Source organism: Esox lucius, chromosome 7 (assembly GCF_011004845.1).
Source record: "Esox lucius isolate fEsoLuc1 chromosome 7, fEsoLuc1.pri, whole genome shotgun sequence".
Classification (NCBI taxonomy): Eukaryota; Metazoa; Chordata; class Actinopteri; order Esociformes; family Esocidae; genus Esox; species Esox lucius.
In genome coordinates this window covers 34,346,647-34,368,610 of record NC_047575.1, presented here as the reverse complement: position 1 = coordinate 34,368,610, position 21,964 = coordinate 34,346,647, and the positions used below count along the sequence as shown (strand labels likewise).

Below are 21,964 nucleotides of genomic sequence, written 5' to 3'. Positions count from 1 at the left end.
GGGTTATAGATTAGCAATTTAATATACTAACAACCTTTAAATTACAACTGTTAATCACATATGACCACACATCACATTTTGTTGAAGTTATATAGATGTCTATAACTTTCTCCACAGATGACATTAACCATTTAATTATCCATAAGTTACCTCAACATTGTTCAATGCCCCGTTGCTAGCTATCAGGACAATAATTACATGGCAATGATGGCAAGCTACTTCATCTGCAAATTTCCTAGCTCGCAAAATTTACAATTTTACAACTAGTTAGCGAACTTCACTAATAATATTGACAATTGCATTACATTACCTAGTAGACGATATCAGACAAGATTATAAGATTACATTTTGTATCGTATATTTATTAAACATGTGCAGCAGTACCTTCTTTCATTACTGCTAGGCAAGTCTAGTGCGATCCTGACTGCTCAGTTGCATAGAGTACCATGGACCCACGCCTGATATTTTCACAGGAAGTGAGTGGTAGCAGCTCTGTGACTCAACCATTTTACGGGGAAGGGGGGATTCAAAGATATTAGAACGGGTTACCATAGAGATTAACAACAAAAGTAGAAATAATATAATACTATTCAATAAAATTAAATATGAATATATTACAGCAGACACAATAATTACTTTTTAGCTGCCACCCCGGTGGTTTCGCCAGTGCCACACTAAACTCTAACTCACGGTCCACTGCTTCGCCTCTATGACAACCTTCCAAATTTGTAAGCTAATACAGAATGTTACCTTAGATGGGTACCTTTTATATAGCTTGTTTTCAACGTGGTGCTGATTAACAGTTAAAGCTTACTCCGCTGTTGGTTCGCTCCCATGGTGGGGCACACACTGGGCTCGAACCCGCAGCCTTCTGCTTCGCAACACACGTTACTGCCCTTGACACTGTTCCAACTTTTGAGCTATACAAAAGGTAAAATTGTTTAACAAATCGGCAAAATTTAAAGCTAACATTCTGTCCATATAGTCTTCCTTATAAGGTATCAGATTCCAAGTGACGTCACACGTTGTTGGGTCTAGGACCACTATGTCCATTGCAAAACACAGACAAAATACATTTTTAATGATAAACCTGTAAACAATGTTAACATTCTTAGACAAGAAAAGGCATCATTTTGACATTTTCCAATTAGTTGGAGAACTTCAATAATAATATTTACGATTGCATTACATCAGCTAGCAGATGATATCAGACATTATTTAGCTATTCTAAATGGCTGCTGCTAATGCAGGATTAATTTACTAAATTACATTTTGTAACGTTTAGTAGAAAATGTGCAGCAGTACCTTATTTCATTACTGCTAGGCTAATCAAGTGAGATCCTGACTGCTCAGTTGATAAAACATCATAACAAGGAGAGACGCACTGTGTTTTCCCTGGAAGGGTGGGGGCGCAGTACGGTGACAGGTGCAGGCGGACTGCGGGACTCAACCATTTTTCGGGGAAGGGGGGACTCAAAGATATTGGAAAGATATTGGAACGGGTTACCAGTGGCATCGTTAGGCCTGGGCGTTCAGGGCTATAGCACCGGATCTTTTATGATTTGCCCCGGATATCAAATTGACCAAAAAATTCGAATAATAAAAAAATACCCCCGATCTATTCATCTATAATTCCGATCACGCGTTATGACAATCTAGACGTGTAGGCTGCTAGGATGTACATGGACATTTTCCTCATGTACATTCAAAACCCTGTACTTTCTGTCCCGGGAGAAGGGGGAGGGGAGGGGGGCCAAGCCCTGAATATATTGTGATCCTAGCAACGCCTCTGCGGGTTACCATAGAGATAAATAATGAAAGTCGAAAAAATATAATACTATTTAGTAAAATTAAGAGTATATTATAGCAGACACTGGTCAATTTGAGATCCAGTGTCTATAACCCCAGACGCCCAGGCCTAACCATGCCACTGGTTTTCAGTTATTTTCTGGTTGAAACAGAAAATAACCCGCACTAAGATTATAATTGGTAACAATCCAACAATCATGTACAGTTCATTGTTTTTTTCTTACCTTTTTAGACCAACTTTATGATAAAGTAATAACATTGGGGGTTTACCCTAAAAAAGCAATGCTAAATCACATTTACATAGGCTACACATCAGTATTCCATACATCTCAATGAAGATTGGGAGAAAAGTCCATTCCTATAGACATCTGGTAGAGTATCCCCTCATAGAGTGTGAGGTTTTACATCAGTCAGTGTCGTTCACGTAATCTGGTTCACCTGTAACACAAATAAAAGTCTCAATTCCTAGTTCATAATGTACTTTTTTGTCATTTGGCAGACTTCAAATGAGTGAATTAATTCTGTGTTTAGTAATGATAGACGTTCTGTTTGTTATAAAGCGTGTCTTACATGATAATGGGTTATATTTCCTCAACCACCCATATGTGAAATCTATGCAAGCATGACTGCAGGTCATAAAAGTGTCTGCTAACTGGATTACATAACAATATGTGAGAAAGTAAAGCACTGTAGTGACTTACTATCCTCTAACTCCATCTTTGCTTGCTCCAGAAATTCAGTGTTCTCGTAATCTGACCCATCTGTTTGTTGTGAGTTGAAACATGATTTATGATAAACCGTGAATGTCCAACTTTAAACAATCCAATGAATTTCCAAAAACCTAATCTTAAAAAGTATGACACATTTAAATTCCATACCAGAGTTAGTGATTGCCTCAATAGATGGAAACACGTTCTCATATGGTTGGTCAATATCTAGAAACAATGTAGGAGTCTGTTTTTATTTATTAACATACAAATGTCTGTCATCGAGGGTAACAGACAAGGCAGGTGACATTCAGAACTCCTACAAACAAGTTACCACACGTGTCTGGAGAGGATGTGTGTTGTCTTACAGTATATAGGCCACCATGTAGGCGTTTACATATTTTCATGTTGTTGAAATTTTGCCTTGACCTTTAACTGCAACGGGTTCCATTATCTCCCCCTCCTTTTATGTGTTCATGTGCTACATGTTTTTTTCCCCCATTAGCCTTACAATTAATTGTTTGGCTGAGCCAAATAGCCCTCCAACTTATAATTATTGTAAATACTGTGGGTTGGATTTATGTTCATTTTCAGTGTTTTCCCCCACATTCCACCTGTTATCATTTGATAAAACCATAAATGTACACACTATATTAAAAGTATAATAAATGTATACCAGTTTCTGAATTCATGGTCTTCGCATTTATACTCTCCTCAACATTCTGGTAAATTAATGCTGGGATTGGATGGCTGTAAAAATGAAAGGTCCAGATTTGTTACATATTCATTTTTAGTAGACTATACTTGTAAGACATTCTAAATGAAAAAAAGGAGACACTTACACATATGTTGGTTCAAAACTTGTGATCTGAGCTATAACAAAATTTAAAGGTGTTAGTTCTGAGGAATTCAGTGCAGGCAAAAGCTTTGTTGAATTATGCTGTGTTTAGAAGGGCATCCAAATTCTGATGTAAGCACTTTTGATCAATAACATCTGATATTTTCACATCAAATCTTTTTTTATCAGAGCTGATCTGATTTGTAAAAAAATTTAATAATCTGCATTTGTCTAACTGAGTAAACAGAGCCAGATTGATAAGAGGAACATTAACTGTATGTTGCTCTTAGTAGGAGCATCAACATAAATTACTCAAAATAAATGTCAATAAAAATGTGGAAAGAAATATCAGAATTTGGCTGCCTACATAAACACAGCTAAAGTAAAACCAGTATAAAAATTGAGCTGCCAAAATAGAAAATTCTGACATTCATATGTACAACTAACTGTATTTACCTTTTGCAACATTTAGATATTTGGGCTGCTCATCATTCACCTCTGTGAAGATACATACACACATGCCTACATTGAAACATTTGCAACGGTAGTTCTCCTGAAAGCTGCATGTGGTGTGCCTTCCGTTTCAGTTCATGTACATGTCATTCAGAACATGACGCTATGAAAGTCACTGAAGAGGTCTTCACAGTGAAACAAATGAAACATACCTTCTGGTGTTTGTTCCCTGTAAAACAAAATACATTTAACACACGCATTTATTTAAATTACTAGCATATCTGGTAGCCAATAAAAAATGTGATAATAGTACTGTGGTAACAACAGGCCCTTAATTTTTCATGTAATACATTCTTAAATAAAACATGCTAATTCATGTTTTACTTAACAGTTATTTAATTCTACAAAAAACATACAGTCCCTGTCAAACGTTTGGACACAGCTACTCATTCAGGGGTATTTCTTTACATGCACTATTTTCCACCTATCAGAAAAATAGCAAAGACATCAAAACAATGAAATAAAACATATTGAATCATGTAGTAATCAAAAAAGTTTGAAACAAATCAAACTACATTTACATGACAACTTGGCATTCTCCCAACCAGCTTTATGAGGTAGTCACATGGAATGCTTTTCCTATGTTAACGAGGAATCAAAAGATGTTGAAATATTTTTTTGTTGCTTAAATTGATATAGCCTATAAAAAAGAGGTTCTTCTAATTTTTTTAATTGTTTTTTCGTAGGTTGTTTTCTATATTGCACTTTATAATCTGATCACATTTGTGGAAAACAACTTATTTAATTTAACATACTTGAAGGAGTTCCTACATGTTCACATCACTTGTTGGCTGTTTTCCCTTCACTCTTCTTGGTCAAATAGCCCTTACACAGCCTGGAGGCGTGTTATGGGTCACTTTCCTGTTGAAAAATAAATGATCTAGTCCCACTAAGCGCAAACCAGATGGGACGATGTATCGCTGCAGAATGTTGTGGTAGCCATGATGGTTGAGTTTGCCTTTTTAAAATAATTTACAGGGTAAGCAGCAAAGCAGAGACAAACCATCACACCTCCTCCTCCATGCTTCACAGTGGGAACCACACATGCAGATATCCTCCATTTACCCGCTCTGCGTCTCACAAAGACCCGATGATTGGAACCAAAAATCTAAAATTTGGCCTCATTAGACCGAAGGACAGATTTACACTGGTCTAAAGTATATTTCTCATGTTTCTTGGCCCAAAAAAGTGTCTTCTTATGTGTCCTTTAGTAGTGATTTCATTGCAGCAATTCAACCACTATGGCCTGATTCATGCAGTTTCCTCTGAACAGATGCTAAGATGTGGCTGTTACTTGAACTCTGTGAAGCGTTTATTTGGGCTACAATCTGAGGGAAAGATAATTGCCAATTTCTGAGGCTGGTAACTCAAATGAACGTGTCCTCTGCAGTGCTTGATGGTTTTTGCGACTTCACTTGAAAGTTCTTGACATTTTCCATATTGACTGACCTTCAAAAATGTATCTTTGCTAATTTGAGCTTCTCTTGCCATAATATGGACTACTGCAGTACAGTCATAATGATGGTCTTCTGTATAAACACCCTACCTTGTCCCCCTCTGTATACGCACCCTTTCCTTCGTAAACGCATTACGAAGTAAAGAAATCCCCCAAATGAACTTTTAACAAGGCAGATGTTAATTGAAATGCATTCCAGATGACTTCTCTAGCTGAGAAAATGCAAAGAGTGTGTAAACCTGTCCCCAAAGGAAAGGGTGTCTCCTTTGACAAATCTACAAAATGAAATGTATTTTGACACTTTTTTGGTTGCTACCTTATCCTGTATGTGCTGTTTCATAGTGTTGATGCCTTAATTATTATTGTTTTCTACAGTGAACCAAAATATTTAATATTATGATACATATTCTTTTGATTAATACAATAGGACCTCCAGTGGTAAACGTGTTGAAGGAGAGGTCTATAGCATATAAAACTATTATTTAACTTTCATACTGGGGGGCTGAAACATTTCAGACATTTGTTTCTACCCGCTAGGATACTGCACACAGCTGGTGTCCCAGGTCTAATTCAGTTCATAAATAAAATTAGTGGTTGAAGACAAGTCATTTTTGGTCCTCCAGGACCAGAGTAAAATACTGTAGCACTGATCTATCTAATTATATAAGGATACTATCGATCCATTGATCATTTGGTCAAATTTTTCACCACTTGATGTAACTTATTTTTTATTAAATGAAAATGTTTTTAATTTTTATTTTTTTATTGGTGTTTCTATCATTGTGTTATAAATCCTAATGGGGTTACAACGTTAATAATGTACAAACAATTTTGTTATATATCTAAATACAATTCAATAATTAAAACCAAGATAAAACAGAGATTATTGTGTTTGGCAACAAAAATAAAAGAACTAGTATTAGTAAAGAGCTGGATTCTCTGGCCCTAAAAACCAGGGAACAAGTGTGTGATCATGGTGTTCTGATAGACTCAGACTTTACATTTTACATTCATATCAAAGTGGTCACCAAAACAGCATTCTATCATCTTAAAAATATAGCCAGAAAAAAGACCAAGAGAAGCTCATTCATGCTTTTATCTCTAGTAGGGTTGAATACTTGAACGGCCCCTTAACTGGACTCCCCCAAAAGACTGTTAAAACAGCTGCAGCTCATTCAGAATGCTGCTGCTAGAATGTTAACCAGGACCAAGAGATCAGGGCACATCACTCCGGTTCTTAAATCTTTGCACTGGCTTCCAGTCTGTTACAGAATAGATTTTGTGGTGTTTTTAGTTTATAAATCACTGAATGGTTTAGACCCTGAATACATTTCTGATTTGTTTGAAGAATATAAACTGAGCAGGGCTCTTAGATCCATGAACACAGGTGTTTTCGTTTGAGTATTTGTTTTTGTGCTATTATATTTTTATATGTTTTCTCTTTCTTTGTAAAGCACATTGCATGGCTTCTATGTATTTGAATTGTGCAATATAAATAAACAAAAAATCTAGTAAAATACAATGCCTCCATAATTTTAAAACAACCTGTCAGGGGTAAATACTGTATGTTTGGTAATTAGATCAAGCACAAGAACCAAGATATTTTAGATTTTCCAGTTAAAAATCTTATTTTAGAAAATGTTAGTACAAGACAATAGCAGAATGGTCATTATGTCCTAAATGTATCAGACGGCTACTTACGCTGGTGTTGGTGGAAGGTCTCTTATAATTTGATTGTGTCGTGTGACTAAAAATGCCCAGAAAATTCAATAGATTCAAAAGTTAGAAGTTAGAACAGGCAGTATAACTTAGGCTTTTACATAGTAAACCCTTCACAATATTAAATATAAAACACCAATAGATAGCCTAAATATAAAAACAATGCCAAAGTCAATTTTGGAACCCATATCTTTTTCTTAATTTCTTCATTAGAATCAGTCTGGGTCTGTCTATGAAACCTCGCTATAAAAGCATGCTTACCTGTTTTAGAGCGCATTACTGCAAATCTGCTGCCTTCGCGTTGGCTGTGGAGGAATGCGGATATTGAAGTGTGTTAAGGAGAGTATAAAGTATGCTAAATTACTACCTAAATTACATATTTCACAATGCTGTCATCTCAAGATACAGTAGCTGTTGTTGCCTAATATTTGTTCACGCTTGGCTTCCACGATGATATTAACCACTCACCTATTAGTATAATGCAAGGGATCCTAGCAACGCCCCCACTTTTTGAAAATGGCATTTTGTCTCCCCCACGTTTTATCAACACAAATCTTATTAGAAGAAAAGCTCAACCTCTTTAGAACATTGCAATACCGTAAGCAATTGCGTAATTCGAATCAGACTGGCTTTAGGACCACACGCAGGCACTTTGCTTTGAGGTAGTTGCTGGATAGGTCTGGTTACCGTAGCAGAGTAGAGGCTAAAGATGCACTAGCAACTGTGATCTCTGTTTCATGAAAGTTTGGTAACCTAGTTGATATTACCTCTAGCTAATTACCTCCCGTAACGTATGTATGGGGTACATATCAGAGGGTTTTTCTTAAAGCGGTAAGGTGTAGTTAGGCAAACGTTATATATGAATGATAGTTGCAAAATATACAGCTCCGGAAGAAATTAAGAGACCACTGAACTTTTTCTTTCCTTTCCAAAAATTTTGAAAAGGAAAGTTTTGAGTGAGGAACAGAAGCGTTCAATATGCAGTGGTCTCTTAAGGACAGCTTCCACCTCTGCCCGGACGCTACACTAGTGTTTTTTCCCCCTCACATTTGAAATCAAACCTACGCCCCTGAATGGTAGCATGAGGCAGTACCTGCAGCCCATTCAGGTTGCATAAGCAGTCCAGCTCCTCCAGGATGGCACATCAATATGGGCTGTCGTAAGAAGGTTTGCAATGTCTCCCAGTACAGTCTCAAGAGCATGGAGGAGATACCAGGAGATTGGCTGTTACACGAGGAGAGATGGACAGGGCCATAGAAGGGCATCAACCTAGCAGTAGGACCGGTATCTGCTCCTTTGTGCGAGGAGGAACCAGAGGAGCACTGCCAGAGGGTTACAAAATGACCTCCAGCGGGCTACTGGTGTTTTGATCTTTAATAGATTTCGTTCATCGAGACCCGATGCGTAATTTTAGTATTCTCTTAATGTTTGAGCTGTGTATTTTTATATGACATGTAATGTATTATTTGACTCTTGCTGTAGTTGGTAGTCTGAATTTTGTTTACTTCTACGTATGATAAAAATAAAACTTTTAAAAAAGCTGTCTTGTATATACAGCTCTGGAAAAAATTAAGAGACCACTCCTAATTTTTCTTAAATCAGCACCTCTACATATATGGCAGCCAATCCATTCCAGTGTCTGTTAAATTCCAACACAGGCACACCTCATTTTACTTAATGAGATACTGATTACTTGATTACCTGAACCAAATTTTACAAGAGAAAGTATAAAAACCACTGCTGTGGTCATCACTATCCTCTTGCAAAGTCCAGCTGGATGGCAAAAACAGTGCAAGTAGTACCTCAAAGGTAATTTGAATAAAAACATTACTTTTCAGCATGACAAAGAGGAAAAAAATGGTTAAATTCTGGCTTTACTGGTATAGGGATACAGTGAGCGTCAGGTTGCTTCCATCCTGAAAATGTAAAAGATGGCGGTTCATAAGAACAAGGTCAAGCAACAGACATTGGGGACAACAAAGCTACAGACTGGTAGACGGTGAAAATGACTGTCCACTGACCGAGATGACCGTCAACTCATTTGAATGTCACTCAAGAACCGTAGGATGACATCTTGACCTACAAAAAGAATGACAAACAGCCGCTGGGGTGAAGTGCACAGCGAGAATGGTTCGAAACAGGCTCCTAGGGGCAGGGCTGAAGTCCTGCAAAGCTAGAAAAAAGTCCTTAATCAATGAGAAGCAAAGAAGAGCCATGCTGAAGTTTGCAAAAGACCATAAGGATTGGACCGTAGAGGAATGGAGTAAGGTCACCTTCTCTGACGAGTCAGATTTTCAGATTTGCCCAACTCCCTGGTCATCTAATGGTTAAACGGAGACCTAGAGAGGCCTTCAAGCCACAGTGTCTTGCACCCACTGTGAAATTTGGTGGAGGATCAGTGATGATCTGGGGATACTTCAGCAAGGCTGGAATCGGGCAGATTTGACTTTGTGAAGGACGCATGAATCAAGCCAAGTACAAGGTTATCCTGGAAGAACACCTACTTCCTTCTGCTCTGACAATGTCCCCCAACTCTGAGAATTGGTTTTCCAGCAGGACAATGCTCCATGCCACACAGCCAGGTCAATCAAGGTGTGGATGGAGGACCACCAGATCAAGACCCTGTCATGACCAGCCCAATCTCCAGACCTGAACCCCAATGAAAACCTCTGGAATTTGATCAAGAAGAAGATGGATGGTCACAAGCCATCAAACAAAGCCGAGCTACTTTAATTTTTGTGCCAGAAGTGGCATAAAGTCCTCCAACAGCAATGTGACAGACTGGTGGAGAGCATGCCAAGACGCATGAAAGCTGTGATACAAAATCTGGGTTATTCCACCAAATACTGATTTCTGAATTCTTCCTAAGTTAAAACATTAGTAATTTGTTGTTAAAAAATGCATATGAATTTCTTTTCTTTGCATTATTTGAGGTCTGCAAACAATGCATATTTTTTTGGTAATTTATTCCAGTTGTTGTTTTCTACAAATAAATACTCTAAATGACAATATTTCTATTTGGAATTTGGGAGTAATGTTGTCAGTAGTTTATAGAATAAAACAAAACTGTTGATTTTACTCAAACATATACTTATGAACAGTGTTGGGGAGTAACAGATTACAAATGTAACAGATTACAAAAAAACTGTAACTGTAATCCTTTATGTAATCAACATATTGTAATCGGATTGCAGACACTTTTGATTTACTTCAATTGAAAAAGAACATTTGCGTGAAATAATTATGACACATTGTATATTTGAGCTTATTATTTAATGTTATAAAAACATTGTTACGCTCATAACCAATTTAGTGACAGTGTTTACATTTCTCCGGTTGGTTGGATGACTGGTAAAAGAGTCATATAAAATGTTATTTAGTTATCTACTCAAAGCATAATTCTCAGAACAATGATAGGCAATAGGCCTACCTGGTGTTATATATTTTTATATATATTTATATATAAGTTTCAAGCTTTATTTGTCAAATGCATCGAACAACACAGCCAGGACAAGTTGCACCGAATAGCTGTTACAGGAATTGTTTAATAGATTAGGCAACTATTTGTTAGATAGCGCTACATTAAAGATATTATATGGAACATTATATGGAATTTACCATGACATTTGAGGAGAAAAAGGTGTGTTGGTTCGCAGGTTATGTTAGCGCAGGTAAATCTTATTCCTATGCGGGTGTTCAGGATGGCAAACGTGCATTTACTTGTTGGGGGTTACTGCAACATTTTGACAATGTTGGTTGTGGAGCAAATCATCAGACTGCAGATTTAGTTAGTAATTAAAAACATTAATAAAACACAAATAATAGAACAAGCTTAAGCATCATTAGGTTTCGGGTTATGTTCAGATAAAAAGACAGATTCTGGAAGATATAGGTTTATTGGATTAATTGGAATGACTGAATATCTGGCATACCTTTAGCTTGTAATGTAGAGATGTAGCCCAATCATACTGAAGTTATAAGCAATGGTTTAGAAACCCATTGCCAAAGGCACTGTAGCCTGCCCAAACCATAAGGTAAAATGCAAATTCCGTTTTTGGCCAGCTATGATCCCGCAAAAGGTGTTCAGTTGGTTATAGACTATTCCTATTTGTTTTTCAATGCCTCTTAATATGAAAGTAATCTAAAAGTAATTCAAAGTAATCAAATTAGGTTACTGAGTTTGAGAAATTAAAAAGTTACCTTACTGATTACAAACGTGGACAGGTAACTTGTAACTGTAATCTGTTCTAAAGATAATCCTTTCTAAAGATAGTGAATTTTAATCCAAGGAATTGTTTATGTTGTTTTTAATAAGGGTGCTCTTTATTGGGCGATATAAATAGTTTTATAGGTTAGTCACGCAAAGGAATATGAGCAGTTTTCTACGTTTATTAATAAAAACTTCAAACTACAGAAAGTAGTTGTTCATTCTCAAGAGTTTTCAGGGTCACACACTGCGGAGACTCTTCCTGTGGCATTCAGCAACATGTTTCGAGCATGGGGAATCCCGAAGGAATAATGGATAATGCCAAGAACATGGTGAAGACGTGGGATGCGGATCCACCCAGTCTGCCATACACGGCTCATACAATCCAGCTCACCGTTGCAGAGGGAGTTTTGTCACAACGCAGCCTCTCTGATGTAATAGCCTAAGGAAGGTGGTCATTTAAAACACCCTCAGCTTGCCTACCCCGACTAAGTATTCAGAAACCACTTGGTCAGCCTATTATTAAGAGCCTACAGAGATGTACCTACCAGATGGAACACTGCGTATATGCTACAAAGTCTGCTAGAACAGAAACGTGCCCTGTGTGCTTATGAAGATGTATTACTTCCCTTCCATGTTCACCGGCAATAAGTGGAAATTATGTAAAATATTATTTCTGTACTCGACCATTTTGACGAGCTCACACAACAGATTAGCTCATCAACTGCATTGGCTGCCGATGTTATACCATTCATCAGAGCTTTAATTCCTCTTCTTGAGAAAACAGAAAAGACTGACGATGGTTTAAAAACTTTGAAAGCCACGTTGTTGAACAGATTCAGTGAAATCAAATCTGATCGCCTGTGTACCATCGCTACAGTGCTCGGTCCATGGTGAGAACTTAATTCACACATTCTTCTCACTCCCGCGCGCGCGTGTGTATGTGTAAAGCTGTGTTGCTGTCAAAGCTAAATAAAGATCAGACGAGAAAGCAGCCAAATTAGTATTGAAAACGTTTAAATTCAAAATAGATGATCAATAAAAAAATCTAGATTTTTGACAACTCTAGTAGGCTCCCCAAATCATATTGCAAGAATATCTAGCTTGGCCTAAAATCAGCCTGAAAATTTCAGACTGAAATGAATACAGTGTTGTTGGGCTATTTCTCTAAGCATTTTGTATTTTTTAGAAATACATTCTTGTTTTGTTTTTCTTGTTTATTAAAAGGTATAAAGACAGATATTTCCTCAACGTATTCAAGCCTCCGATACGTGTGCTGCTTTCTGATGTTGTGGCCACTGAATTGGAGCAGTAGAATGGTGAGGCGAGTTTGGCAGCAAATGGCTCCGAGCCCCCAGAAAAAGTACCACGAGCTGGTTCCTTGCATGCTGAGTTGTTGAATGAAGATGGGGAACATGGTGGCGGTGACATCAGCAGCTCAACGTTATCTCAGATGAACCTCTACTTATCGGAGCCAGTTATCCCAAGGAGCAGACAGCTGGCAGAACAATAAAATCAGTTTTCCCGCTCTCACACAAGCAACACAAGCCTACATCTGTGCACCGTGGACAAATATAGACAGCGAGCGACTTTTTATCACAGCAGGGAACATTGTAGATGAGAAGAAGAACAAGCTGTCTGCCAAAAATGCGGATATGCTTATATTTATAAAGAAAAATTTACCATTGATGCTGAAGAAGTATGCTTTGGGAGAAATTGATCTCCTAATCTTTATCATGCCTCTCTCTTCCTCTACCCATCTCTCCCTCTCTCTGCCCCTCTGAAATATAGATACAGATATGGATCTACGAGTCTGTTTGTTTTGTCTTGTTGTGCCAGAACAATTCATTTAAATACTTAATTACATACTTAAAAAAAAAAGAATCCATCAGAGAGATACCAGGAACATTAGGATTGGCCCAGTCAACTGTTTGGTACATTCTGAGGGAAAAAAAGAACAGTCTGGTGAGCTCTGCAAAAAGGCCTGGACGTCCACCGAAGACAACAGTGGTGGAAGATTGTAGGATCCTTTCTATGGTAAAGAAAAACCCCTTCACAACATACAGCCACATGAAGAACACTCTTCAGGAGGTAGGCATATCATTATCCAAGTCTACCATAAAGAGAAGACTTCACAAGAGCCAATACAGAGGGTTCACCACCAGAAGCAAACCATTCATAAGACTCAAGAAGAGAAAGGCCAGATTAGACTTTGGAACAGCATTCTTTAAACAGATGAAACTAAGATTAACCTGTACCAGAATGATGGGAAGAAAAAGTATTGAGAAGGCTTGGAACAGCTCATGATCTGAAGCATACCACATCATGTTAAATACACGGTGGGGGCAGTGTGATGGCATGGGCATGCATGGCTTCCAATGGCACTAGGTCACAAGTATTTATTGATGATATGACAGAAGACCGAAGCAGCCAGATGACTTCTGAAGTGTGTAGGGATATATTGTCTGCTCAGATTCAGACACATTTAGCAAAGTTGATTGGACGGCGTTTCACTTTACAGATGGAGAATGACCTAAAACATACTGCAAAAGCAACCCAGGAGTTTTTTAAGACAAAGATGTGGAATGTTCTGCAATGCCCAAGTCGATCACCTGATCTCAACACAAGCATGCATTTCATTTGCTGAAGACAAAACTTAATGCAGAAAGACCCACGAACAAACAACTACTGAAGACAGCTGCAGTAAAGAGCCTAGTAAATCATCACAAAGGAAGGAGGAAACCCAATGTTTGGTGATGTCCATGCATTCCAGACTTCAAACAGTCATTGCCAACAAAGGATTCCCAACAAAGTTTTAAAAATGAAAATGTTATTTATGATTGTGTTAATTTGTCCATTTACATTTGAGCCCCTGCAATAAGGGAACTGAGTATGAAAATGATTGCAATTCCTAAACGTTTCAACCCCTTGAATTAAAGCTGAAAGTCTGCTCTTCAATATTATCTCAGTTGTTTCATTTCAAATCCATTGTGGCAATGTTCAGAGCCAAAACTATGAAAATTGTGTCAGTGAACAAACATATCCGGACCTAACTGTATATGGGTAGGCTATGATTGACCTGTGGTATAGTAAGAGGGCATGATAAACAATACCACGGCTGGACTTTTATTGACCTGTGGTATTACTAGTGTGAACAAAAAAGTCAAAGGTCAAAGGACCAAAACACTTTCATTGAAAAATGACATGTAAGCAGGTATACAAGAAATGATGTAGTAAAACCTGAAAGATTATCTGTAAACTTGTTACATACAAACTGCTTTCTCTTGAATTATAGACAATTCCTGTTTAATGTTACCTAAGTGAAATGATTGCAATTACTACAATTAATATATATCAGGACAATCAGTCCATAAGAAATTAGGAAATAAATACAGTATCATACCTTTCAACTACAACCCCATTTCCAAAAAAGTTGGGACACTTGAAATAGAGGTGCAAATCATTTAGAAAAGAGTACGAAGACAAAACTGCTTTTTTTATTCTTCCTTGAAAAAGATTGCCACTTTGAATTGGATGTCAGTAACAGGTTTCAAAAATGCTGAGACAGGGACAACAAAAGACTGGAGAAGTTGTGCAATACAAAAAAATGACCTGGTGGAAAATCTCACAATTGAACTCAAATGATGGTATGGTGGTGCAAGTCACCCATAGCATGGGTGACTTGCACATCTATGAAGGCACCATTAATACTGAAAAATATAGGTTTTGGAGCAACATTTGCAGCCATCCAGACAATGTATTTTTCAGGGCCTTGCTTATCAATGTCTTTTTCAAGGCCTTGCTTATTTCAGCAAGACAATGCCAAACCATATTCGACAAGTATAACAACAGCATGGCTCCATAGTAAAAGAGTCTAGGTGCTAAACTGGCCTGCCTGCAGTCCAGACCTGTCACGAATGGAAACATTTTGGGCATTATAAAACGAAATATATGACAAAGGAGACCCCGAACTGTTGAGCAGCTGAAATCTTATATCAAGCAAGCAAAACATTTCACTTTCAAAACTACAGCATTTCCCAAATGCTTACACAGTGTTGTTTAAAGAAGAGGAAATGCAAAATAGTACTAAACATGCCCCTGTCCCAACTTTTTTGAAACATTTTACTGGCATCAAATTTAAAATGGGCATATGTATTACCAAAAACAGTGTATTATTTTCACTGAAATATAGGGATTAAAGGATTTGCACATCAATTGCATTTTATTTGCATTTTACACAGTGTCCCAACATTTCTGGAAACAAGGTTGTGGTATAATGCATTATTCACCATTTTTTAAAGCTGTCATTGGTCAGATCAATTCAGTATTCATTATTAAACATATATGTTAATGCTGTACTTACAATGTTTGAGGGTCGTAAATTTGATTCTCTTCATGTATAATTTCTACAGAAGAGAAAAAAGTGACAGTTTTATTTTTACAGCACACATTACATATGATTGATTCTGTACAAGTCAGTGTAGCAGGTTAAGTAAAATTGTATCTCGACATTAAAGTTGTATAGATGGATTAGTGTAGTATGTAAAATAAATGTAATAATACGTGAAACAATGCCACTCACTGGTTTTCCTCTTATACCACAGACAGAAAACACAGAAGACACTGAACGATGTCAAAGTCAAAATGGCCAGGACTGTTCCTTCTAGGCTGAATATGGCTGTCATACCTAAAAAGAGAAAAGTAACACTTGCCTTAGAAAGTAGCATTTGCCTTAGAAAGTATGTCATTATTTCCTCCATGGTTCTTCTGTAATTAACTCAACAAAAACATATTTTTACTGCTGTTTTTTACTTCACTCAAACTAACATGAATGGGTTTCATGTCAGTATTAGAAGGCACTAATACCTCAAGGTCATCAGGTACTGACCATGGCTGTAGTTATTGCTTAAATAACATCTCTGTAACACTTTATTTTGAGAGTCCCAAAGGTCTGCCTGTAGATTCTCTACAGATTGTCTACTGACTCTCTATAATATTTTTACTAACTATCTACTAACACTAAACGTTACCTATATCATAACCCTTACCTTTATTTTATTCCTAACCTTAACCTTTACCCTAACCTTTATTTCATTCCGAACCTTTACCCTAAACCTTATTCTAAACCTAATCCTAACCTTAACCTTAGCAAGCAGTTGTTTGTCAACCGATTTATTTAAAGTTTGTTGATAGTACTACTATCTGTAAAACATCGAGGTGGAAATTGGGACTCTCAAAATAAAGTGTAACCAACATCTCCATAAGCACTCAGATAGAGTGAAATTAAAGACTAAATTGTTGAAAACCTCTCTTTAAAAGAGTGATGTGGGGTCATCACTTCAATACCACATGACAGTATGTCAAATTTTGATTCCACTCAGTAAGGTGACTTACATTCTCGTCTTGAAACTTCCACTGAAATCTCAATGGATGGTTATCATGTTATTAGTACATAATTAGTATATAATAATCATTCAGCTTTCAGAAATTGGTTTAGTAATGTAATTGTATCAGATTTAATGTTGGGGGGATGGGGGGGATCTAGATTACAGCCAAATGCAATAAAAAAAATGGCAAAAATGAACATTTGGATTTAATTATAACTATACTGTATATTTAAGAAAACTAAAATCAACTGTACATCAGGGATGATCTTGAATGGTCTATAATTCATATACCAGATGTGAAACAGGCATAGGCACTGACATACATAGCGGTCGAGGGGGTAGGGCGTGTGGCTGCAGCAGGGCCTGCAGTGGGTGGGGGATGGGGCCATGCTTGGCCTCTATAATATACATATATTTTGTATTTTTACTTTATATTGTGCGTTTCTATGAAGTTATCACACAGTCAGATATCAGTTGTGAGGTTAATCTACGGCGGGATCTGCTACATGTGCATATATATTACTTCAATATTTTGCATCCCAGGGGCTGGGGGGGGGGGGTGTTGATATTTAAATTAGTGCTTGGTACTTCAATTATTTTATTATTTAAGTATCAAGCACTTTTTATGTAAAAAGAATGTCAGACTCAGCAAAACATTACCAAATAATTGGATGAAGGAAAAAGGTCAGTCCGTGCTTGCTGGTGAAACTTTTGGACTTCTGAAGTGACCTGTTAGAGGTAAAACTTGCAAAAGAGAGCAAGCTTTTAGTTTGGAACACCAGCTGAATCGTTCTTTGAGAAACAATTTTGAGAAACAATTTTGAAAATGACGCAGAGAATATTGGAGGCACAGCTTTCAGATAACTTCTTTTGACCACCTGTCAGAATGGTGGCATTCATGTTCAATGCTAGAATCTGTCTGTTTGTTTATAAAATAATTCAGCTTCAGGATATGACTTTAGATGTTAAATCAGGAGACCTCTCAGTCAAATTACTAATTTTAACTCTTGTCTTACTTGTCTGTGCACTGACAAAAGTATAAGACTTAAACAAAGCTTCATGTTTTGATGTGTTGAAGGGCTTTGAGTATGGTCTGTAGGTCCCTGGGTTAGGGATGTACATAAGCCTCTAGAATGACTTCTATGTAATACCTAAAGAGTATTACATGATTTGTATTTTTAGGGGTGTTACATGTATTTGATATATACATACAAAAAATATACAGATCGTAACATAAATGTTTTGAGTTAGGAACAGAAGGGTTAAAATTAAGAGACCATTGTAAATTGAACCTTTCTGTTCCTCACTCAAAACTTTCCTTTTCAAATTTTTGGAAAGGAAAGAAAAAGGTGCAGTGGTCTCTTCATTTTTCCGTAGCTGTATACGTATGTTTGTATATGTATGTGTATGCTTCATAGTTTGTGACACCTACGGGACCACGCAGCCCACGCCAGGCCAAGTATCCACTAAATAACCTGAGGCTACTGAAGTAAACACTAGTGTATCCTTACATACAATATTCCTTCCTCATCATTTAATGATTGTGTAAGGCAAAAAATATATAGCCCTAGCTGATAAGAAATACTATGAAAATGGCAAATACAGTGCTAATGGTGCATTTATTTATATATTTATTTGTCTCTATGTTCAAAACATTTGGATTTGGAGTAAAAACGTTACTATGAGGATAAAGTATAGATTTATCAGCTTTTATTTGAGGATGTTTGTGTACATGCTTGTTGCAATATTTAGAAATGTATAATGATGCCCTCTTTCAGGGCACACGTTATTAGGACATTTGGCTTGACTGGTGATTCTAGATGGCAGGTGTGTTTCAACACATCATTTGTATAATGTCCAGATTTTGCACTTACAATTAATATTTGGTCACAACCTGTGTATTTTCTCTGGTGATTTTGGGCCAACCCTTTAATGCAACCATCCTCAGTTGTTCTTTGTTTTGAAGCAGTGAATCATCAAACTTCGCTCAACGTATTGGGCGCAACTTTTTCAGAAATCTATGATCAGACGGCATCTATATCACCATAACTTGTTTGGGAGGTTTGCCATAAAAAAGCATTTGCTGTCAAAAACAACAAAAGCACCTACAGTTTGCCCAAACGTTAATGGAACTTTCAATGGGACTGGGTTCTATGACCAGGTCAGATAAGATTAAAACACAGCATTTTGGAAACAAACACCAGAGGTGGGTCTAGCGTAGAAAGAAAGACAGCCATGCAGAAAAGTACCTCATCTCCAATGTGAAGTATTGTGGTAGATCTTTGATGTTCTGTGGCAGTTGTTCTTCCAAAGGCCTGTTGGGATACAAGGTATGATGGACTCCAAGTACCAGCAGATATTAAATCAAACCTGACTGTTAAACCAGAACAATGATCAAAAGCACACCTCAAAATGGTTCATTGGTTCATTGACCACAGAATTGAGTATATGCCACGGCCATCCCAGTCCTTTGACCTAAACCCCATAGAAAACCTCTGGGACGAGTGTGGACCTTGGAATCTGAAGGATTGGGGGAGATTCTATAGGGAGGAATGGTCTCAGATCCCTTCCTGTAATTTCTCCAACCTCATTACGCATTATAAGAGAAGGCTAAAAGCTGTTAAAAGGTAGTATTAAGGGGCTGCCAGTGAAGGGCTGCCAATGAAGGGCTGCCAGTGTTTTATGATAAGAATGTATTTAATTTTTTTAACTTTAATTAAAGGTAAGATTTTTGTTAATATTATAAATGAAAGATCAAGAGGATGATTCAGGGGCTAAGCCCTGATTTTATTGCGATCCTAGCAATATGGGTATGGTTATGGGTATGTTTTAAATCAGTCGAGCCTGGGGAGTTTGTTAGGATCAGAATAAATATTAGGGGCAATGCCCCACGTAAATACATGCAAAATTAGGATAGACGATATATATATTTTCGCTGGACAATTACACAACATCTGAAACAAGGTTGGAATATTTTTTCCCAGTCAAAAATTCTGAATCAAATGTACTCAGCATGAGTGATTTTGACAAAACAGCGTATGCATTGCCCTGAATATTGTTCAAGGTCAGTTGTAAAAAGGAATCTACAATTCAATGCAGTTCAAGGTTTTCTCATTGGAAAATGTTATTACCCATTCAGCAGCCAGTATCCCGGGCTTTAACGGGAATCTGGAAATGTTAATCAGTTGTTCTGTCCTGAAGACAAGTTTAATTTTTTTCCTCCTGCTCACTGTCTGCTGTGGACAATACTTTTTCTTTTATGATGTGATTGTCTGCTGCTAACTAACCCCAGTCATTATTAGGAAGAGTGGTGTTGTATAGGTGGATCGTAGGGCTGGGTGCTATGATTATTATATTTTTTTTACAATTTACAATAAAACATTTTTCTAGATGTAGCTAAATATCACAACATACACAGGAGTATAAATGGCATTTTTTACAAGGAGAATGTGTGCTCATAAACAAAACAAAAATGTACACAGTAACACAGAGCTGAAACCAAACTATACATACATTTATATTTGCAGGGGTCTGTAACCTTTATGTATACGTAAGCCATTTAAAAATATTATGAGGCAAATCCTTCTCTGCCCTGCAACTTCTCCCTAGGTTTTTATTGTACTTTTCTTTTGGTCCTTAAGATAAAGTACAGCACTGTATTTTTTTATGTTTTTTCCAAGATCTGGAAAATTATATTTGTTAAGGGTTATTGTTTTTTAAAAGTGAATCTCTTCCATTATGCTCTTAGCAAAATGTATAAAAATGTATTTGAAATATGTTGTAGAATTTCTTTAACTTTGAAAATGTGGATTTTGTTCATTAGATAATAAATGGTAATGTAATAATTTTTTGTTTTAAGGCAGCATAATGTGAAGCCTGAGTTAATTACAGTTAAGTACATTTTGAGTACTCAAATACAAATTATTCACCTTGTTGATTCAAACCAGCAAGCATTTGGTTACTTTCCCATTGCGTAAACCACTAATCCGAAAGCTTTATATTGGAGAAAAATGTATCTGGTTAGAGATTTGGCTGTGTATAAATGTAATAAAGTGACTGGAAAGATTGGGTGGGCTGTCGGTGATAAAGAGATGCTCTACATTGTTAATACCACATTTGACCACAAGTCCAGCAGGATGTGATTCTATCACATAGACATTACGATTCTATCACAACGTAGCCCTGACTGTACTCAGAGGGATATCAATTGGGATAACCCAATTCAAAAAGACGTACTTATCCCACCAGACCTGTTACCAGAGGTACCTTTACATTCTTTAAATCCTAAATGAACTCAAAGCAATGCAGTGTTATATAGACGCTTTGTTACATGGAACTCCCTTTCAACTCAAAAGTACAGAACATTACTTATTTTCCTTATCTGATCTGACCTAAATAAGTCAGTGTGTGTTTATAGATGTTTATGTATACAGATGTGTATGCTGGTGTATATATATATATATACATATATATATATATATATATATATATATATATATATATATATATATGTGTGTGTATGTGTGTATAATTAACAGGGAATATTGTAGATAGACCCCTGTTATTTGTCAATACCTTTATTTTCTATTATTGTTATTTAAAATAATGTAGCTGTATTGATATGATATATATATCATATCAATACTATATATATATATATATATATATAGCTGCTTACATGAAAACAGATAATGGGGATGCTAATTAACAAACCAGCCCCGACACTGATGAAAACAACACACTGGAAAGAAAGGTATTGCGTTAATCTCACCTTTAGTGAAGTCTACTCAGTCAACCTCCATCTTGCTGAAAGATCAACTTAAAGACAGACTGTGACTGAACTGTGAAAGGGGAGAGCAGAAAAAGCTTCCTGTTTCTAACTGAACTGCTAACCACATCCGTCCCGATCAGTGGGGTGGACAAAGAATTGCGACGACCACCTCTGAGGCCCTGCATTTTGGTTGATTTACATAAAGCACAAGAAATTACGCCTTTTAGTGTCTGTTTAGGATAGAGATGTGCTTAGTGTGTTCTGACGCAATTTCTTTGTACTTTACCTCATAAGTGTAAACCTTCTAAGCGTCAACCTATTTCAGGGCTTATCACTACTGGTCTTAGTATGTCAGTATCATATCAATCATGTTGATAATTCTATAGTACTCACATTGCATGTGCTGTAGTGTGGCCAAAAATACCACAATACACTTAGATTTTGCATTCATTAAGGTGCAGCGGCGGTGCCAGGACTTTGTGACTGGGGTTGCTATGCGATGGCTTTTTCAGGTGTTCAGGTGTTAACAAGGTTTTGCTATTTATCTGCGAAAAATG

General features: G+C 37.0%; 1 protein-coding gene across 6 annotated transcripts; it reads right to left on the bottom strand.

Annotated features, from left to right (window-relative positions):
- On the bottom strand, nt 1–21,508 carry si:dkey-183i3.6 (linker for activation of T-cells family member 2). 6 transcript variants are annotated; one of them, XM_029121322.2, is made up of 14 exons: nt 21,408–21,505; nt 18,886–18,951; nt 17,297–17,380; nt 15,832–15,936; nt 15,613–15,655; nt 7,304–7,347; nt 7,025–7,070; nt 4,020–4,036; nt 3,811–3,852; nt 3,359–3,389; nt 3,193–3,266; nt 2,688–2,744; nt 2,511–2,570; nt 1–2,247 (listed from the first exon to the last, which is right to left on the bottom strand). In XM_029121322.2, exons 4-14 carry the CDS (start codon nt 15,932–15,934, stop codon nt 2,216–2,218), a joined length of 549 nt encoding a protein of 182 aa, XP_028977155.1. In that variant the 5' UTR covers nt 15,935–15,936; nt 17,297–17,380; nt 18,886–18,951; nt 21,408–21,505; the 3' UTR covers nt 1–2,215. The 6 variants fall into 6 exon arrangements, with proteins under 6 accessions (XP_028977155.1, XP_019903363.1, XP_010891842.1 ...); XM_020047804.3 differs by having other exon boundaries at nt 18,886–19,010; nt 21,408–21,490; XM_010893540.4 differs by lacking the exon at nt 17,297–17,380.
- Nucleotides 21,509–21,964: the final 456 nt, after the last annotated feature.